Source organism: Monodelphis domestica, chromosome 1, assembly GCF_027887165.1.
Source record: "Monodelphis domestica isolate mMonDom1 chromosome 1, mMonDom1.pri, whole genome shotgun sequence".
Taxonomy (NCBI): Eukaryota; Metazoa; Chordata; class Mammalia; order Didelphimorphia; family Didelphidae; genus Monodelphis; species Monodelphis domestica.
In genome coordinates this window covers 267,976,867-267,999,463 of record NC_077227.1, presented here as the reverse complement: position 1 = coordinate 267,999,463, position 22,597 = coordinate 267,976,867, and the positions used below count along the sequence as shown (strand labels likewise).

The window sequence follows — 22,597 nt, the reverse complement described above, 5'->3', positions numbered from 1 at the left end:
AGCTGTGTGACCTTGGGCAAATCACTTAATCCCAATTGCCTAGCCCTTACTGCTCTTCTGCCTTGGAACCAATACAAATATTGATTCTAAGACAGAACCTAAGGGTTTTTTTTTTTAAAAGAAAAGAAAAGAAAAGCTGGAGTGAAGAGAAATATCCATCTTTTTTGTGACCACAGTGACAATAATTCATAAAGTGCCAGAGATGGACTAAACCAGGGTAAGAGTAACCAATAGGTGGATGTCTACTCCAAACATATGAAGACTTCCCTGATGGAATTGGCTGATGAGAGCTATTTGTTCCAGCTTCCATGAAGGTAGCTGAAGCAGGAACTAGTGAAGTGCTTAGAGCTTGGTTAGACATTGAAGACACCAAGGTCATCCACTGATTCTTGGACAACCCCCAGTTGTCCTGACTCTTGTCTTGCCACTGCACTTTGATAACTTTGAAAGAAAATGAGGCTGACAATTTTGTGTAACTCTGCTTCACTTAAATCCAATTCACTCACAAATCAAGACATCACCTGATGATGTCATTGGGATTCTTTGAAAATAAATCAACAACAAAGTACCATAAAAATAATTGTTTGAGTCATTTGACAAATTATTATTTTCAACAATGTTAATAATTGGGAAATGGAAATGGATATCAGAACAAAAGTTAGTCCCCAAAATGATAACTCAAACATTTCTTTTAGTCATTAATATGTATTTCATGAAAACTGATACTTGCATCTAATTCCTTATGAAATTGTAATAGTAATGTTTTTTTAATTATGGACCATCATCAACGAGGAAGAAATTCCAAGATGAAAAGTCTCCCTACCCTTACAGAGGGGAAGCTTGTCTGCTACTTGTAATCTTAGAGAGTTACCTGGAAGGCACGTGAAAGTCAAATGACTTTCCCATGGACACACTATAGTATAGATTAGAGGCAAATTTTGAACCAGGTCTTCCTGACTTGAATCCTAGCGTTTTGGTTTAACCAAAGATTAATTAGTTAGTTCTCTGCCAAACATCAATAATATTTTTGACTAATTTAATGTATGATTCTGCAAAAGATTATGAGATTTTTTTAGTTGTTTGGGGAACTTTAAGATGCCAAAAGAGGGGATAGCTAGTGGTTCAGTTGATTGAGAACCAGATGTAGAAACTAGAAGTCCTGGATTCAGATCTCCCTCAGTCACTTCCTGGCTGTGTGATCCTAGGCAGGTCACTTAGCCCCCATTGGCTAGTCCTTACTGCTCTTTCTGCCTTAGAACCAATATAGTATTGGTTCTAAAAGAGAAGGTATGGTTTAAAAAAAAAAGATACCAGTAGAATTAAAGAAAGAAATGTTATCATAGTCCAGTCTATGTCATTTTGTCATAAGGGATCTTTATTAAAGGGATCTGTCTGAGCCAGAATGGGTAAATGGTGTTACATATAGAGAGTAAAAATATGGTTCAAATGGAAACTAATTTTTTATTTGCTATTGTTACTATTGTTAAAAAATTGTCATGAGTGCCCGTGACATATCAAGCAGTCCCTGAGATTCCTATGAGAAGCATATGGCTATATACTTGAGCAAGTTAGCCAGGATGTAAAATCCATGAAATGCTTTGGGTAAACAGTCATCTATGAAAACATTAAAGTGTGTTGTATTATTCCCAAACATTCAAGATAAATGTTCCCTCAGGGACACTGATGGCAGAAAATAAATTTTTAGAAGGGAGGGAATTGTGGGATTTTAGTTCTTTAAGTCAATAAGTTAAAGGGAAAAAAAATAGCATTTGGAGCACTTTTCCCACAAGCAATGCCAAATCCACAGTTCAGAGAAAAGAGCTTTCAGTTAGTCATGTAACATGTGAGATAACAATCAGTCCCCAAGGCCATAGTATGACAAGAAGTGACCACAAAGCAAAAATGGAATTGAGTTCCAGGAATAGGGATCTCCTGATTCAATTGTAATAGGTAGTTCATGCTTGAATTTTTATAACCTCTTAGATATTATCTGTTGTGGGTTGTTTAGTCATTTCATTTGTGACCAACTCTTTGTAACCTCATTTGGGGTTTTCTTTTTTTTTTTTTAACCCTTCCCTTCTGTCTTGGAATTGGTTCCAAGGCAGAAGAGTGGAAAGGGCTAGTCAATGGGGGTTAAGTGACTTGCCCAGGGTCACTCAGCTGGGAAGTGTCTGAGATCTGATTTGAACCTAGGTCTTCCTTTCTCTAGACCTCGCTCTCAATCCACTGAGTAGTTACTCAACTGCCCCCATTTGGGGTTTTCTTGACAAAGATACTGGAGTGGTTTCTCCAGCTCATTTTAAAGATGAGGAAACTGAGGCCAACAGGGCTAAATAAAATGACCAGGGCTACACAGCTAATAAATGTCTGAGATTAGATTTGAACTACTTCTTGTATGAGTCCAGGCTCAGAGCTCTTTCCATTGTACCACCCTGCTGCTCTTTTATCAATTTAACAAATAAGGTACTGTATTATGTCCCTGCTCTCAAAGAGTTTATAATATAACAAGGGGGATAAGACATGTGCACAAATACTTTCAAGGCAGGAGATAATGGAATTCCAGACAAAGTTTTGTAAGAATATTCAATGAGAGAAGATTTATGTGTGATCCATGTGAGCACTGGTATAGGAAAAAATATTCCAGACTAAGCAATGAACTATCCCAAAGGCATTTTACTTTTTGCACCTGAAAAATTCAAATGATATTCTTAGAAGGTTTTAGCTCAGACAATATGCTAGTCAGCATACTTCCGGACATTTGAAATTTGGTTCATTTTCTCAGTCTTTAGTGTATAGAACTGTGCGCATGGTAGGGCTCTTAGAATAATAATATTTGCTCATTGATAGCCAAGACTAACATTGAAATAACAGACTTGTGGCAGCAGACAGACTGAGAGACATTCAATTTGTCACTTTTTTTTTTAAATCAGGTTATGGGATTCTATGTCCCAAGACAACTGGTGGGCAGCTTTTCTGTGTCATCTTTGCTTTTTTTGGAATCCCTTTAAATATCATTTTCCTCCAGCATGTGGGTAAGGCGCTTTCCCGGTTAAGTGCAAAGCTTGTGAAATGCCTTAACAGGCAGGAAATGAATGAGGTAATGATTATTCACTATTTCTATGCATTCTGTTTTCTTTAAGAAATGCTAGTTGATTTCTTTCACAACATAATGAACATGGACATTTGTATTTCTTTCTCTATGTCTCACCATTTGAAACATGAACAAATGTTTCAAAGGGAGGGCAGAAGGGCATGAGAAGCAGAAGTGCAAAGCTACCATCAATTGTATTTTCATCTATTGAGCTAAAATAAAATTGAATACTTTCCTCATTAATCCTTAACTTTTATCAGATACTATTACTACTAATTATTATTAAAATTCACACTTGTCCTGAATTATTTTATTTATTTTAATTCATACCTTCTATCTTAGAATTAATACTGTATATTGATTGGTTCCAAGGCAGAAGAATGGTCAGAGCTAAGCAAAGGTGATTAAGTGGCTTGCTTAGGGTCACATTGTTAGGAAGTGCTTGAGGTCAAATTTGAACCCAGGAAGATGAGTCTTCTTGACTTCAGGCCCAGTACACTATTTGTTATGACAAACAGCTGCCTATTTTACCTCTTGCCAAGACTATTGCAATAATCTTTTAACTGGTCTTTCTGCCTTAAGTCTTTCCCCATTCCCATCTATCTGCTGCTCAGCTGCCAAAGAAATCTTCCTAAAGCCCAAGTCTAACTGTTAACTGACCCAGTTAACTTTAATGACTCCTTCTTACTTCTAGGATCAAATGTTTAGGATGCTCTGTTTGGTCCTTTACAACTTGGTCCCCCTCATCTTTTAGTCTTCTTCCACTTTGTCCCTCAGTTAGAAAACAAGTTAGACAACCCCCAAATAGAAATAAATACCCCTAGATCTATTCCTTAGAGCTGAGGCTAAAGAAAAGTAAGCAGGGGAAGGAGAATCCCTTTTCTCTTCCCAGTTCAGTTCATGGCATGTACACTGGACAGAACACATAGGAGTTGCAAAAAGATTGATAAGAGAACAGGCAAAAGAAAATAGAAACACTTCCAGAAAAGGATGAGTGGATTGATCTTTACCAGTTTTAAAAATGGAGGTGATCAACCAAAGGAAGCAACCCTATCTATGACAGAGAAGACATAGGGCTCCATGCTAGACCAACAGGGAATGCTCAAAACAGACCCAGAAAATATGTTTTGTGTGATTGTACTTGTAGAACCTATATCAAACTGCTTATGGTCTCAGGGAGATGTGAGGGCATGGAAGAAGAGAAATTAGAACTTAAAATAAAAAAAATGAACATTAAAAGGTTTTACTTGCATTTGGGGAAAAATAATAAAAATATATTTAAAAAAAAAACCCAGAGGAGCTCAGGCTTGCAATGCTCTCTATTCTCACTTTGGATTCTGAGCTTTCAAAACTTCTTTTAAGACTTAACTCAAAATCTACCTCCTTCAGAGGCCTTTCCTGGTCCCTTCTCAGTACAGCTAGTCCCTTCCCCTCAGAGGACCTTCTATTTCTACTGTACATATTTAGTTGTATAATGCTGCAACCATTTGGATATGAACTCCCTGAGAAGAGGGACCATGCTTTTTCCTTTTTTAGTATTTCCAGTGCTGACTACAGTGCTCAACAGAGTAAGATCTTAATTGTTGATTGACCATACAACACAGTTTCCAATCTCTATTATTATTTAATTCAATTTAATAAGTAATTGTTAATTACCTACTATGAGCCTTGGACTATGTAGGATCCTGGGGACTTGAATGTTTACAGAATCATCAATCTATAGGGGAGAGACCTCTGAAGCTGGAGAGATCCTTCATTTTGCATGTAGACCCTGTGGTCCCTCTGCCAAGGACAAATACTATTGGGAATAAAAATTCCACAGGATTTGGAGGTCTGGATGTACATTTCTTAGCATATTTAGCAGGGGTTCTTAATGTTTTGTCATGGATTCCATTGGTTATCTAGTAAAAACCACAGACCCCTTCAAATCAAATATGTTGAAATACAATTTCTTGAGAGCATCTAGGTGACTCAGTGGATAAGAGCCAGACCTGGAGATAGGAGGTCCCGAGTTCAAATTCAACTTAATGTACTTTATAGATGTGTGACCCAGAGCAAGCCACTTAATCCCTATTGCCTAGCCCTTACCACTCTTTTGCCTTGGAACTAATGCTTAGTATGGATTCTAAAATAGAAGGTAAGAGTTTTTTCTCTCTTTTTAAAAAAAATTTAGAATATTTTCCCATGTTTACATGATGAATGGTTTTCCCCACCTCTCTTCTGTCCCCCTCCCATAGCTGACAAGCAGTTCCACTGGGTTATGCATGTATCATTGTTCAAAACCTATTTCCATGTTATTCATATTTGTAGTAATCTTTTAATGCCAAAATCCCACTCATATCCCCATCAATCATATGTTTTTCTTCTATGTTTCTGCTCCCACAGTTCTTTCTCTGGATGTGGATAATGTTCTTTCTCATAAATTCCTCTGGATTGTCCTGGATCATTGCATTGCTGCTAGTAGAAAAGTCTGTTACATTTGATTGTGTCACAGTGTATCAGTTTCTGTGTACAATGTTCTCCTGGTTCTGCTCCTTTTACTCTGCATCAATTCCTGGAGGTTGTTCCAATTCACATGGAATTCCTTCAGTTCATAACATTTCAGCACAATAGTATTCCATCACCATCAGATACCACAATTTGTTCAGCCATTCTTCAATTGAGGGACACCCCTTCATTTTCCAATTTTTTTCCACCACAAAGAGTGAGGCTATAAATATTCTTGTACAAGTCTTTTTTCCTTGTTGTCTCTTTGGAGTGCAAACCCAGCAGTGGTATGGCTGGATGAAAGGGCAGGCAGTCTTTTAAAGCCCTTTGGGCAAAATTTCAAATTGTCCTTCAGAATGGTTGGAGAAGGTAAGAGTTTTTAAAAAATACAATTTCTCTTTATTTCTGTCTCTATCTCTGTCTCTTTCTCCCTCTGTCTCCCCTTCTCTTTCTTTTCCTCCCCAGCAAGTTTATAGACACCCAAGTTACCAATCTCTGGTCTATTAAAACCTATAGACTTAAACAAGGGCTACCTTAAAGGAATAGTGTTGCTTTTCCCCTCACCTCCAGAAGCTACCTGAAGAGGTGGTGACATGGTGTACCAGGTCACAAGAGTGAATAAGGAGGTTTAGTACTGAATATGAAAGAGGAGTCAAGACACACTTAGAAGGAAAATGAGACACACCCAAGTGCATACATTTTGTTGCTAGTCTTATCATCCTTTCTGCTACTGCACTGACATGTAATCTTTATCCAATGATCAAGTTGATATACTGGAGTAGCTAAATCACACCCTCTTAATCTTGTTATAAAAGAAACCAGAAGCTATAAGCCAATTGTAGATAAATGGAAGGACAGCTTGCAAAATCTCCCAAGAAAAGCAAAGAAAGGAATGGGTAACACTTTTTCATTGTCCCCAAATCAATTAGGAACCTCAATTAATGAGCCACTTGATCATCTCACTTTGCAATATTCATGATGAGCACAAATGAATCAACCACAGTGGAAGGAACAGACTGTGGATATAATTGTAGTTTATGTAACATTTTCTCTTGTGGAGAAGGAATATGTTGAGAAAAAAAAGACTTCAGGATTCTCCAAATGAAGTTAGTATATACTTGGTGATATTCTAAAAATAAGTGGATAGTGAAAGTTCTATTGGGAAAAAAAAAAACAACATTCAGGATCAAGAAACAAAAGAGGCCAATGATTTGGAGATTACTCAAAGACTTCCAGCTTGTCCAACATGAATAACTTTTAAGAACATCAGAAGATGCTAGATATGTCAAGAAATGAATGGCATAATTTTTTAAACCCTTATCTTCTGTCTTGGCATCATTACTAGGCATTGGTTCCAAGGCAAAAGAGCAGTAATAGGTAGGCAATTGGGGATAAGTGACTTGCCCTCAGTCATGCAGCTAAGGAACTGTCTGAGATGAGATTTGGACTTCCTCTCTCTAGGTCTGGCTCTCAATCTACTGAGCCACTTAGCTACCTGAAATTACATTAAAAAAAAAATGGCTATATTTTAACTCCATTGCAAAAGGGGAGGTAGCTATTCTTGAAGAGCAATATTGCTTCATAGGGATGGTAGTTATGGAAGGACAGTAGATGTCATCAGGGAGCAACTTTGATGGGATGCCCACATTAGCAATGTATATTGATGGCTCAGACATGCAGCTGGATCTGTAATCTGATTGACAACCCCTTAAAACCACTCAGGGTTATTTAAACTTACATAGAGTTTTTATACAAGGGGCTGATGGGACATTAAAAAGAGACTCCCTTGTCATCTCTTAGTCAAGGCAGTGGAGAGTTATTTGGACCACTGCAATGACTATTTTCTGAATTGTCTTATTCCTTATTAGAAACGAGGGATGAGGAATCAGGAAACTTAAGAGTGACTGTGCCACAAGATAAAGGCAAATGGCCCAGGTCTCCTAGGTCAGTTAAACCTTGTCACAATTCATCCTAGTAATTATGATTAAACTAATCAAAATGAGTTTCACTAGCTCACTTTAGCAAGAATTAGCTGATAGAAACAAAAAGATAACTGGTAATAGGCATGGAATTTCAAAGTCAGCTGTTCATGTGTTTGAGTGACAGCAAAGGTCAAAGTAATACTAGGTTATATGGGATAAAGACAAGAAAAAGATACTGCGTGCAATTGCAGCAATGTTGATCTTTTGTTGTGTAGTTGTTTCAGTCATATCTGACTCTCCATAACCTGTTTGAAATTTTCTTAGCAAAGATACAGGTGTGGTTCACCTTCCTTCTTCTGCTCTTTTTACAGATGAGGAAACTAAGGGAAACAGAGTTAAGTGACTTATCTAGGGTCACACAGCCAGTACTTATCTGAGGACAAATTTGAACTCAGTTTTGCCTGACTCCAGGCTCGGTTTTCTATCTGCTGTGCCACCTAACCGCCCCAATATCCATCTATTATGTTCAAATCAGGAGTTAGTTGGATCAACAAGGCAAGGATCCAGGACAACACCAAAAGACTTATGACCAAAAAAAGAAAAGATATTCACTACCAAAGAAGGAATGGAGACCAAATGCAAATTGAAATATACCATTCTTTAATTTATTTCCTCCATGAACTTTTCTCTACTGTAAGCAATATATGTTTAATTTCATGGCATGATGAACATGATATATATTACATGTACAACCTTTATCATACTATCTGCCTTCTAGGGGAGGGCGTAGGAGTAGGAAAGAGAGAACATGGATTGCAAAATATCAGAAAATGATTATTTACAATTGGATTGACATGCAATCTGGAAAGATTTTATTATAATTTTAAATAGACAGTTGGTAAAATAGAAATGGTTAATTGAAAGGCATAATTTTGGACTATCACTGTCTATTAAAGACATTTAATTAATGAATCAAAGACACTGAGGCTGAAAGAATTCAGAATGTATCTTAGTTAACAAATAGTTCATTTCCTTCCCAAATAGAGGTATGGTGGATAAGGCAACATTGATTCAGAGTATAGGCTTTTTGCAAGGTATCACAGGGCATAGTGCTGAAAAACTATGAACAATATTATTTCACAAAACAATGGGAAGTAGTTGAAGAGAAAATAAGATTATAAAGAGATTAACCTGAGACATAAAAAAGCCAAGAACTTTTGTGGATAACTCTGGAAAGGGAACAATAAGTATAGCAACATGGAACAGATTTGCCAGCATTTTTGTAATGTTCTTTTCTCATAAGTAATGATAGTGGTGCCACCACATTGAGATTCTACCATTTCAGTATCCAGTGCTGTGTCAATTAATATTACTTAAAATATTAATTTAGGAAGAATAGCTGGATCTTGTTGAATACAAACAAAAGAAATCTATGATAAAGACAATATCATTTTAAAGGTACTTAGGGAATAGATTTTCAGCATCTCTAAAGGAGAGAAAGATCTAAAAAGAATGGAAAACATATGTTGTTTTAACATAGAAAAGGCAACCAAGAAGACATGAGCAACTACTGACTCCTATGCCTGCTTTTTGTCTCCATAAAATCTTTATGAGGTTTTGTGCATGTATTAGAGGAATCTTTGATGACAATAGAAGAGAACAGGCAGATTTTTGCAGATATGTTTCTATAACAGATGATATCTTTATGGTTGGTTACATTGCCTACTGAGTAGCCTAGATTTTATGTGATCCCCCTAAACATATTTCTCAGTGATTTGATAAAAGAAAATAACTTGTATGAGTAAAACAAAATAAGAAAATAAGATGGGGAGAGAGAGAAAAAGAGAGAGAGAGAGAGAGAGAGAGAGAGAGAGAGAGAGAGAGAGAGAGAGAGAGAGAGAGAGAGAGAGAGAGATTTATCAAGGACTCTATGATCTGCAAAAACCAAGATAATCCTGCCCTCAAATAAGTATGATTGGCATAGGTATTTCCTCAAATTGTGGCCCAAGGGTGAATTTGTCAATCAAAGGAAGAGATTGTAGAGGGGGAACATTGGTAGCTTGAGGATGGCTGATGGAATTTGGGGAGTCATAGGCTGAACTAGATTTGTAGTAAGTATGGATGGCATGCAAATTCTTCTTTTTTTTGTAAAGATATTTTATTTTATCAATTATATGCAATAACAATTTTTCCACATAAGTTTTCTGAGGTTATATGATCCAAAATGTTTCTATCCTTGTCAGGTGACTGACAAACATTCGGGGGTCGTGAAGGGGTGAGAAGAATGAGACAAGGGGAGAAGGATGACACGCGTCAGGAGGGCCAATGAAGCTGATAGCAATCAGAGGCAAGGTTTATTGATCACAGCTAGTATTTTATAGAGAAAGTGATGTAGGCTAAGGGATTAGGTAAGCTTTTTACATGGGCAATGGTTAATAATGATTTGTAATCTTAGTACAATGACTTATTTACCTCACTGAAACTTAAGAGTTTTCTATAGGATAATAAATTAATATGTCAATGTGTAGTCATCTACAGAGTTTCTCATAGAATTCTTGCACCAGTGATTTCTTGGAAGGATATTTAGTATTTGGGAAGGAATTGGATTAAGTTTTCATGCTGGGGGGTGGGGAAGCTACATGTCTGACTACTTCAAGGTTATTAGGCTGTGGTTTTGCTGGGACCTATTCTCACTACTGAGGGTTACCTCTGCTCTTTTTAAAATTTAAATTTAACAAATGAAGGCAAGATAGAGTGTATGATTTGTATGGCTTGTGTAAGGCTGGAAAGCTAAATTCCAATTCTATTTGCTTGGAAATGGATGAAATTTCATTTTTTTACTAGGGTCTTTTTTCAGAGGATGTCTCACAATATGTTGTGTGTGCTGACCATAGTGTTTTGTCATAGGCAGACATTTCTCCATGGCTTTAGCATAGGACCTAAGATGGCTTCCACATGGGGTCTTTCTTGGCCTCCAAATCAACTGGTCCAATCCTAGTGTTACTAAGACAACCTCCCCTGTCAAAGCTTTTCCTGTGAACTTTTTGCATAGCTTTAGTTGAATTGTTAGGCTTGCAATGGCTTTCATTGAGACTCAATGTCCTTTTGCCTTTATGACAAGCATCACCTATCATAAAGAGAGCTATTGGACCTGATTCTGTTAGCATACAAGTCTTGGTTCCATAAGCCAGGTAAATACTGACTTCTCCTTTACTTAAAAGTCAACTTTGTTTAATTTCTAAGTGTTCATGCTATTATGCTGCTAAGGATTATGTTCTGTTACAGGGTAATATACTAGGATTTGGTATGTATCTTCTTTTTCCTAATCAAATCTGTAATAAGTGTTTGGTATAAGATATTTGTGCTAAGTCTTGCTAAGTGTGGCTCTATTATGCTGTGCTATCTTCTGGTGGAATAAGTGTGAGGTTAGACTGAGCTAATCGAAGGGGAAAACTTACACTTTGAAAACTTACATTTGATACAGAAATAATTATACCTAATATCAGAATACAAGGCTGTACATCATTATAAGTTACATTTTTCAAGGTGGTTGAACCACAACAATAGTAATAATTGGGCTGGGGTTAATAGTTAAGATTGATCAGTCTGGGGGAGGCTTGCCAACTCCAGGGATTGTTCTGCCTTGTGAACTGTTCTTTTGGCTCGTCTCCAAATCATGGGCTTTGATGACTCAGGTCTTTGGCATAGTCATCTGGATTTTTTCTTATTTGGCTGTTCCTGAAAGGTTCTCTGCTGTAGGTGTTCATTTCCTGTGTAAATAAAAACAAAACAGTGACACCTATATTATCATTCTGGGTTTTTTAAAAAGATAATTTTCCAGTTTTTTTCCAAGTTTCAATACTCACTAACAATCTTAACCTATCTGGCAATTCTTCCAATTCATACAGGAAAAGGGTTAACAATTTTGTTGGGAGTTAAATTTCCACTAACATTAGCTTGATTACTGACAATGGTACAGAGGCTGTTCAGTAACTTGGAAGAGAATCAACATTATCCTAATATTGAACATAATATCTTTGTACACTGTCATAACCAATTTTTTTGTATTAACTGTCTCTTTTTCTCTATGTTACTTTTGTATTTTCATAAGTACACCTAAAATGTTGACTTTAAACCAATTTAAAAATATTTTATAATATTTTACATTTTTTATCATTTATTAGTAATATCTGCAGTTTCTGCCTTTTTATTTTAAATTTGCATTCCAATTGGGGTGAATCAGGGAAATCTACATTTTTAAACAAAATGGATGTTATAAAATTGATATCAACTTCTTATTCATTTTTACACTTTATAGAGCTTGAGTTGGTACAAGTTTCTTAAGCAAGTATACACTTCAGTGGTCACTGTACTTCTCTGAGTCATTGTTTTACAGGCAGCTGTCTACATATTTTGTTAAGTTTTTATAGAATATTCATTTCTGGCAAGGCATAAAACAGGGAAAACAAGCATATAAGTTCCTTACTGGAGTCTTGAGAGATATTTTGCAGAGTCTAATGGAAAGAAAGATTCTATATTGTGAAGTTCTTGAATGCTTCTATTTGTACTGGCATTACCCTAATTGTGTACTCAGCCTTGGAATACTATGAAGCCACAGAAATACAAAATAATGCAACAGAGATTTGTATAACCACATTTATTTAAATACAACATGGATGAAAAATGCATAATGAAAGCCTATGTCACAGACCATTAAAGTAGTGCATAAGATGTCTTTATTCATATCTATATTGCCTTTATTTTATATTTCGATAATGCTTTCTAGGTATCTAAAGATATCTCCATTTGTCTACTGTCCACATTAGAAATACAAATATATATCTATAGCGGTTTTTTCTTTTAATTACAAAATTTGCAAAACCAAATAAAACAAGCTTTTCTACATACAAAATAAGATTGTACATAAATGAAATCATAAATATCTTATATATTAAGCTTACTTTTCTTCAAATCTACATAATAAATTCCATCCACAAGTGTCCCAGACCCTTCCCAACCTCCCTGCATCATGAAAGGTATTGTCCGGGAGACTGATAAATTTATATAAATTAAATCTTTTTTTTTTTTACCTTCCAGTTCATTTTCTGGAGGTAAAACTCATGGTTTATTCTTCCAGCATTAATTCTATAGCTATGTATAATATTCTTTTCATTCTACTCACTTCACTGTTCATTACCTTATATAGTTCTTTACAAGTTTAAAAAACATTAGCCTGCTCATTGTTTCTTATGGTGCATTAGTATTCTTCCACAACCACATTCCACAATTTGTTAAGCCATTCCCTGATTGATAGGTTTCCCCTCAGTTTCTAATTCTTTGCCACCACAAAGAGAGCTGCTATAAATATTTTGAGAACATATGGGTTCTTTTCCTTTTTTCCCTGATCTTGGGAAATAGACCCAGCAATATTGCTGGATCTCAGAGTATACATACAGTTTTATAACTTTCTAGGGGGTAATTTTGAATTGCTCTCCAAGATGGTTAGATTAATTCATACCAAGTGTATTAGTGTTCCCATTTTCCCACATCCCCTCCAACATCTCTTTAGCTGTTTTGGTAGAGAGATAGTCAATCAGACAGGTAGCTAGCATTTATTAATAACCTATTATGGGCTAGCACTGTACTAAGTTCTGGACTATAAGGAAAGGCAACCTCCACAAAAACGCAAATCTCTGGTTCCAGCTCTCAAAGAGCTTACAATCTAAAGGGGGTGAATATACAAACAACTATATTCAAACAAGGTATATGAAGGATAAATTGGGAACAGTCTCAAAAGGAAGGCATTAAAATTAAAGACAACAAAGGAAGACAAACATATGAGTATAGGGAACAGCCAGTAATAAAACTCAGAATAGAGTGATGAAATGTCATATTTGAGGAACATAAAGGAGGCCAGTGTCACCTAATCACAGAACATGTAGGTCAGGAGAAGTAGCAAAAAGACTGGAAAGGTGAAAGGGGAGCCAAGTTTTGAAGGGTATTAAGAGGTAAGCAGCAGGGCAGCTGGGTGGCTCAGTGGATTGAGAGCCAGGTCTAGAGACAAGAAGTTCTGGGTTCAAATCTGACCTCAGACACTTCCCAGCTGTGTGACTCTGGGCAAGTCACTTAACCCCCATTGCCTAGCTCTTATAACTCTTCTTCCTTGGAACCAATAAATAGTATTGATTCCAATATGGAAGGTAAGGGTTTTTTTTTTTAAAGAGTTAAACAGAATATTTTATATTTGATCCTGGAAACAATAGAGCACCATTATAGTTTAACAAATGGGTATACCTGTACTTCAAGATCATTTTGACAGCAGAGTGAAAGATGGATTGGAATAGAGAGATATGAAGCAAAGTAAATAACCAGAAGGCTATCATCCAAGGTGATGAGGCAGGGTGGTGGCAGTGCCAGAGAAAAGAAAAGGATGGATACAAGAGATTTTTAACAAGGTAGAAATTACAAGATTTTACAACTAAATGAAAATGAGATGTGAAAGTGAGGAATTGAGGATGAAATCCTAGCAAATAGAGTATATAGAAAGATTGTAGTGATCTCCAAAAGTATTACAGAAGGTGGAGAGAAGAATTTGGAAAGAAAGGAAGAGATAAGAAGAAAGGAAGGAAAGAACAAAGGAAGGAAATAAGGGAGGGGGAGGGAGAAAAGAAGGAAAGAAGAGTGGGAGGGAGGAAGGAAGGAAGGAAGGAAGGAAAGGTAAGGAGGAAGGGAAGGAGGAAATAAAGAAAGGAGGGAGGAAGGAATAAACAAATGAATGAATGAAGGAAATGAATGAATGAAGGGAAGGAGCAACACTAATTTAATATGTTGCCCTTTGGCATTTTTCATGACACTAGTGAGCAATTTCCATAATAAGCATATATCTCCATGTATTGCACCCTGCTTGAAATGAACTCAGACCAATATAGAAAAAGATAGAGCCAGAGGAATCTTTTATGATTTAGCCTTCTTGATTGTTTGTGTATCATAAAGATATCATCATCCATTATAGAAGACTGTCTGTGAAAGCCTGTGTGTTTCAATTTCATATTTTAGTCAGTGATGCCCTCTAAGTGTTTTAGGAAACATTTTCACAAAGAGTTTATTTGCACAAATCAGGCATATAAGTCAATAGCTGCTGATGACTTCTTGGTTATCTATATAGCTTTGTATCTATTTTGAATAGGTACTATTGATGAACAGCAATATTGGCCCAGAATTCTTTAGTATTAAAAGATCAGGGAGGATAACATTTGGGAAGTTTTGCAGTGATTTTATTGTCCCAAAGTGCTCATTTCTGAAAAAGTTCATCTTCTTAACACTGCTACTTTCTTAGCAATGTTATAGAGTGGCAAATCATGAAGCACTAAGATCTTGGAAGATAAAAATCATGGTACTATCATTGCACTCAAAAGACAAAAGGCAAAGTGGTACAGTACAACAGAAACTGGTTTGGGAGTCAGAAGATCCAGGGTTCAAATCCATCCATAGTTTCATGATTTCTACGGTCTTTGAATAAGTAGTTTTATTTTCCCTTGGCCTTAATTTCATCCTTTGAAAAGGGGAAGTATTCACCTAGTTGATCTCAGATGTCTTTTCCCAACAATAACTGATTCATTAGAAGTGTGCAGAAGTCATCATTAGGGACTGATAGCAGAGTCAAAGGAGGTGGCTGGTAATGTAGGAAGATTGAACAACAACAGATAGACAGCTCCAATATATGTTGCTATTCTTTTTTTTAAAACCCTTATCTTTCATCTTATAATCAATACTGGGTATTGGTTCCAAGGCAGAAGTGTGGTAAGGGTTAGGCAATGGGAGTTAAGTGACTTGCTCAGGGTCACACAGCTGGGAAGTGTCTGAGTCCAGATTTGAACCTAGGACCACCCGTCTTTAGGCCTGGCTCTCAATCCACTGAGCTACCCAGCTGCCCCCTATATGTTGCTATTCTGAGATCCTGAAGGAAACCAGAGAAATGCTTCTAATAGGTTGGTGAAATTAAAAAGAAGCTACGGGCAAGAATTGTACAAGTGAGGACACACAGAGAATTGAAATGGAGTAGTAGGTACATACACTAATGAAAAAGTAAGTTGTAAGTTAAGTAAGCTTAAAAATTGATATTTCAAAATGGAAAATGTAAATGTCTTCCCAACGCCTATATTTTACAGATTACTTACAAAGGTTTTTTTTCTGCTTAGAGTATTTTTTCCTACTAATATGTTTATCCTTTATAGACATTTCATAATTCTTCAACATCCTTAAGGAATTAGTGAGAAATTTAATTTACTCTGACACTGCTACTTACTGTTGTAGTTATTATTGTTCACTATTTTGCTGGTTAGTCATTTCAGTCCTGTCTTACTTTTCATGACCCCTTTTGGAATTTTCTTGGCAAAGATACTGGAGGAATGGCAAAGATAAAGGAGGATGAGGAAACTGAGCCCAACAGGGTTAAGAAACTTGTCCAGATCATGCAGTTGAATTGGTTAGTTAATGGACTCATCTAAGACTATTTAGCCAGTATATGTCAGAGGGAGAGCTTGCACTTAGCCTTTCTGATTTCAAGCCTGGCCCTTGATCTACTATACCATACTTCCGCTTGCCTTGATCATAGTAAACAATAAACATATATTCATTGATTTATTGTGAATCTACCTTGCAAATCGGGAAATTGAGAAAAAAATAGTGAAGCAGCTTACTCTATATCCTGCACTGACATTGTACCAGATGTAGCAAGATTCCACCATTTGAAACTGCTCCTATCTTAGGATTCTTACAGAGCATAGCTCTTTATCAGAAAACTATATAATATAATATGAACACAACTCAAAACACTTTTCACACAAATAAAACTAGACCAAAATAATTGTAAAAACATTAATTGCTCATGGGTAGGATGAGGTAATAGAATAAAAATGACAATACTACCAAAACAAATGAACTTATTCAGTGCCATACCAATAAAACTACAAAAAAACTTTTTTATAGAATTAGAAAAATTATAACAAAGTTCAACTGGAAGAACAAATGATCAAGAATATCAAGGGAATTAATGGCAAAAAAAACTGTGAAGGATCAGAGTCTAGCAGTACCATATCTTAAACTGTACTACAAAAAACAGTTATCATCAAAAAATATGATACTGGCTAAGAGACAGAAGGGTGGATCAATGGAATAGACTAGGGGTAAATAACTTCAGAGATGGTGTTTGATATACCCAAAGACCCCAGGTTTTGGGATGAGAACTCTCTATTTGACAAAAAACTGCTGGGAAAATTAGAAAAAAGTATGGGAAAAATTAGGTTTAGATCAATATCTTGCACCCTATACCAAGATAAGTTCAAAATGGGTAAATGACTTAACTATAAAGAGTGAAATAATAAATAAATTGGGTAAACATAGAACAGTGTCTGACAGGTGTCAGATTTTTGGGAAAGGATTTAAGACCAAGAGGTATAGTACATTACAAGATATAAAATAAATGATTTTGATTATATCAAATTTAAAAGGTTTTGTAGGAACAGAACTAATGCAACCAAAATTAGAAGGAAAGCAACAAACTGGGAGAATACTTTTATAACAAAACTCTCTGACAAAGGTTTACTTTCCCAAATATATAAGGAACTAAGTCAGATTTACAAAAAATCAAGCCATTCCCCAATAAACAAATGGTCAAGGGACATGAATAGGCAGTTTTCATACGATGAAATCAAAACTATCAATAAGTACATGAAAAAGTGTTCTAAAACCGTCCTGATTAGAGAAATGCAAATCAAAACAACTCTGAATTACCACCTCACACCTAGCAGATTGGTCAGTTTGACAGTAAAGGAAAACAATAAGTGTTGGAGGGGATGTGGCAAAATTAGAAGAAGAGATTTAAAGAGATTTTTAAAAGTTTGTGCAAAACTATTTATAGCTGTACTTTTTTTTGAAATGGCAAAACATTGGAAAATGAGAGGGTGTCCTTCAATGTCTGAACAAATTGTGGTATTTGATGGTGATGGAATACTATTATGCTATAAGGAATAATGAACTGTTTGATTTCTATATGAATTGGAAAGACTTCCAAGAACTGATGTGGAGTGAAATCAGCAGAACCAAGAGAACACTGTACACAGAAATTGAAACATTGTGGAATGATCAAATGTAATAGATCTGCTACTAATATCAATGCAATGATCAAGAACAATCCCATGGAATTTATGATAAAGAATACTATCCACATCTAGAGAAAGAATTATGGGAATAGAAACACAGAAGAAAAACATGATTTATCATTTGGTTATATGGGTATATGATTTGGGGTTGTGGCTTTTAAAAGATCACTCTGTTACAAATATGAATAATATGGAAATGGGTTTTGAGTAATAAGACATGTATAAACCAGTGGAATTGCTTCTCAGCTCCAGGAGGGGGGAAGGGAAGAGGGAAGGTAGAGAATACGAGTTATGTAACCATGGAAAAATATTCTAAAAACAAATAAATAAAATAATGCGAAAAAAGTACATCACCTATAATTAGAAATTAAAAAATAAAGAAAATTATATAATGATCTCATAGTTGAGTGGCAGTTCACACCTTCATGGGAAAATTTAGTGCTTAGTGATTTGTTCTTAGTCTTTGGTGAAGGTGAATAAGTTTGAATATTTTCTCTCTTGCCTGTGTTTTTAAATTTTTTAATATATTTAATTTTTCCCAATTTCATGTAATAATTTTAATATTCATTTTTGAGTTCTTACTTTTCTCTCTCCTTCCATCCTCTGCCCTCTTCCTGAGACAGCAAGCAAAATTGTCTAGGTTAAACATGTATGATCAATCAAAACATATCTCCACATTGGTTATGTTGTGGAAGAAGTCTATAACACAAACAAAAACAGGAAAAAAAATTGAAGTGAAAAATAGTATTATCTGCATTCAGATTACATTGGGTCTTTCTTTGGAGGTGAACAGTACTTTTCATCATGAGTTCTTTGACATTGTCTTTGAACATTGCAATGCTGAGAATAGCTGTCATTCAGAGGTGATCAATGTCCAATATTGTTGTTACTGTGTACAATCTTTTCTAGATTCTGCTCCCATCACTTTACATCTTGTAAGTCTTTCCAGGTTTTCCTAAAATCATCTTGCTTGTCATTTCTTATAGCATAATAGTATTCCATTATAATCATATACACCAACTTTTTCAGCCATTTCCCAATTGACGGTTATACCCTCAATTTCCAATTCTTTGCTACTATAAAAAGAACAGCAATAAATATTTTTATACAAATAGGTCATTTTCCCCTTTTCTTGTTTTTAATGCTTGTACCTGAGGAATCAATTGGAAAAAAAAAGGCTTTACATTGTTTCCCTCCTTATTATGTAAATGATAATAATTATAATTATGACTAACATTTATATAATATTTTATAGTTTACAAAGTGTGTTTACAAATATTATCTTATTTGATCCTCACTAAAATGCTCGGAGATAGAAGCTGTTATTCTCTCTGTTCTATAGATGAAGAAACTAAGGCATAAATGGAGAGAATAAGTGACTTGCCAAGAATCACACGACTAGGGAGTGACTAGGCAGGATAAGAACTCAGAACTTCCTGACTTCAAGTTCTATGCTCTGTCCATGTCCTATCTACTACCTGTATTTCCAGAAAAAGAGAAAAAAATAATTTAAAGCCTAAGAGACATATCAGGAAAATGACATTTGACCACTAAAATGAACAACATTCATTAAATACACGTTTGCCTAGCCCCTAACATGATGCCAAGCCCACGCTCCCTAGTCATGGCCAGTGATAATGGTTGCACTTGGTTGACCCATCATTAGGACTATGAATAAATGTATCATAAACATTGATTCACCATAGAGTAAGTAAAAAGCACTTCCTTAAGACAGATATCCCAATTATAGACTTAGAAAAGTTAAAGTTGTTTGTCTGTTTGTTTGTTTTTCCAATTAGGTCTTAAATATTTCAGAGTGAAATGTAAGATCTAAAGTGGAAATCTTATTGACTTCAATGCAAATCCTTGTTTCCTTATCAGAGAGTATCATGTTTGATTCATTTCTAGGTTCATAGTATATCTACTAACATTTTATCTCTTTTCGTTTTTCTCTAGAAAAAAAGCAGGTTTCTGACACTTCTGATTTTCCTGATGTCTGGAATTATCATCTTTTTTGGGTTACCACCATTTGTCTTCTGTTCAACAGAGGGCTGGACCTATAATGAAGGGCTTTACTTTACATTCATCACTCTAAGCACTGTTGGTTTTGGTGATTATGTAGTAGGTAAGGAGTCTCGTGTTCATATTTGAAATAGTTCTCTTACTTAAGGCAGCAGATTGAAATAGCTTTTGAAATAAAGTGTCAGCATGAGATGCATCATGTGTCTCTATTGGAGTAGAGAAATGCTAAAGCTTAAATACATACACTAAAATATTAAAAAACTTCTCATAGCATATAGTCAGTTTTATTCTATCTGAATTTTCTTTATTCAGCTTTCTTTCTCATGGGAAAATGAAATAAAGGAAGGAAAGAAAAAAGGAAGGAAAGAAGGAAGCTATTTATTAAGTGCTTACTAAATGCTTAGCATTTTGCTAAGCACAATGATATTAGTATAAACAGAAAGTTAGTCCTGCCCTCTAGGAGCTTACATTTTAATGAGGAAAGTTGTTGTTGTTGTTGTTGTTGTTGTTGAGTGGTTTCAATCATGTCTGATTTTTCATGATTCCATTTGGGGTTTTCTTTTTTTTTTATTTGAAAATGTTTATTTAATTAATTTAGAATATTTTCCCATGGTTCCATGATTCATGTTCTTTCCCTCCCCTCCTCCCACCCTCCTTCCCTAGCCAATGAGCAATTCCACTGGATTTTACATGTGTCGTTGATCAAGGTGTATTTCCATGTTATTAATATTTTCCCTAGAGTGTTCATTTAGAGTGTACATCCCCAATCATATCCTATTTGTTGTTGTTTTTTTGCAAAGATATTGGAATGGTTTATCATTTCCTTTTCTAGTTCACTTACCAATGAAAAAACTGAGGCAAACAGGGTTAAGTGACTTACCCAAGGTGTCATATAGGTGGTTAGAGTCTGAGGATAGATTTAAATTCAGGATGATGACTCTTCCTGACTCCAGACCTGTCACTCTGTCCACTGCTAAAAAAGCATGAGGGGGCAGGAATAGTACTTGATGGCAGGGATTCTGAAGTCTAGAAACCAGGAATAAGACCAGGCAAAGAATGAAGGCTAGCTTGGGCTTTTCCACAAAATGCAGGCTCCAGAAGGAACTCACTAATAAGAGAAGGGAGAAAATATTAATAAAAGATAATCCAGGTTGAAAAAATTTTTTTCATCTAAAAGAATCTATGATGAAATTTACAAAATATTGCTACTCATACTTGTTGGAAAGATTAACACTATATTTTTGGTGTGCTCCCCAGAAATATAGCCCTGGGATTGCAGGAATATATTCTTCTACCAGGCACTGTCAGACATAGAAGAACCAAGTTCTAGTAAATGAAAATAAAAAACAATTCATAGAGGGCCCTGACATTCCAAGAAATTGTTCTGACAAACATCTTTGCCGACGAATTAAAAGGAAATGGGTTGTTTTGTTGAATCAGCAGAACCTTTCCTGCCTTAGGATCCTTGTCTTTCGAGCTAGAAGGTAACTTCAATGTCATTTGAAACAGATCCATAATTTCATAGAAGGAACTAAACATCAATAATTGAACTAATGGAAATCACACAATTATCTCAATAGATGCAGAAAAATCCTTTGACAAAATACAACACCCATTCCTATTGAAAATATAATAAACAATATATATTTAAAACTGTCAGCAAGGGGGCAGCTGGATGGCTCAGTGAATTGAGAGCCAGGCCCAGAGATTGGAGATCCTGGGTTCAAATCTGGCCTCAGACACTTCCTAGCTGTGTGACCCTGGGCAAGTCACTTGACCCCCATTGCCTAGACCTTACAACCAATACACAGTATTGATTTCAATATGGAAGGTAAGGGTTTTAAAAAATAAAAAATAAAAAAATACATAAAATCATTAGCAAATATCATCTGCAATGGGAACAAGTTAGAAGCCTTCCCAATAAGAAGAAGAGTAAAGCAAGGATGCCCATTATCACCTCTATTATTTAATATTGGTCTAGAAATGCTAACAATAGCAATTAAAGAAGAAAAAGAAATTGAATGGATTAAAGTAGGCAACAAGGAAACTATCACTCTTTGTAGATGATATGATGGTCTACTTAAAAAACAAACAAACCAGGAAATCAACTAAAAGACTAGTGGAAATAATTAACAACTTTAGCAAAGTTGCAGGGTACAAGATAAACCCACAGAAATCATCAACACATATATATTTCCAACAAAACTCAGCAACAGGAGTTAGAAAGAGAAACTCCATGTAAAGTTACTCTAGACAATATAAAATATTTAGGAATTTATCTGCTAAAGTAAACAAAGAAATTATATGAACACAACTACAAAACATTTTTCCACACAATTAAAAATAGATTTAAACAATTGGAAACACATTAATTGTTCCTGAGTAGGATGCACTAATATAATAAAAATGACAATCCTACTGAAATTAATCTACCTATTCAGTGTCATACCTATCAAACTAGCAAAAAACTATTTTACAGATTAGAAAAAAAATTACAACAAAGTTAATCTGGAAGAACAAAAATGAAGAATATCAAGGGAAATAATGAAAAAAATGCGAAGGACGTGAGCTTAGCAGTACCAGATCTTAAACTGTATTATAAAGCAGTGATCATCAAAACAATATGGTACTGGCTAAGAGACAAAAGGGTGGCTCAGTGGAATAGACTAGGGATGAATGACTTCAGCAAGCTAGTGTTTGATGTACCCAAAGACACAGCTTTTGGGACAATTCATTCTTTGACAAAAACTGTTGGGAAAATTGGAACACAGTATGGAAAAAATTAGGTTTAGATCAATATCTTACACCCTATACCAAGATAAATGGATAAATTACTAAAATATAAAAAGTGAAATCATAAATAAATTAGGTGAACATAGAATAGTATACCTATCAGAACTGTGGGAAAGGAAGGA

The 22,597-nt window shown here is 35.4% G+C and overlaps 1 protein-coding gene across 5 annotated transcripts in view; it reads left to right on the top strand.

Moving 5' to 3' along the window:
- Positions 1-22,597, top strand: part of LOC103104319 (potassium channel subfamily K member 16-like) — a 44,603-nt gene that overhangs the window by 10,829 nt on the left and 11,177 nt on the right. For 3 of the 5 annotated variants that reach the window (XM_007472954.3, XM_007472955.3, XM_007472957.3), the window contains 2 exons: positions 2,931-3,097; positions 19,617-19,785. In XM_007472954.3, coding sequence (XP_007473016.1) covers positions 2,931-3,097; positions 19,617-19,785 — 336 coding nt within the window. Of the gene's footprint in view, positions 1-2,930; positions 3,098-9,743; positions 9,848-19,616; positions 19,786-22,597 lie in introns of those variants that run through there. The other 2 variants (XM_056810825.1, XM_007472958.3) reach the window with 2 other exon arrangements.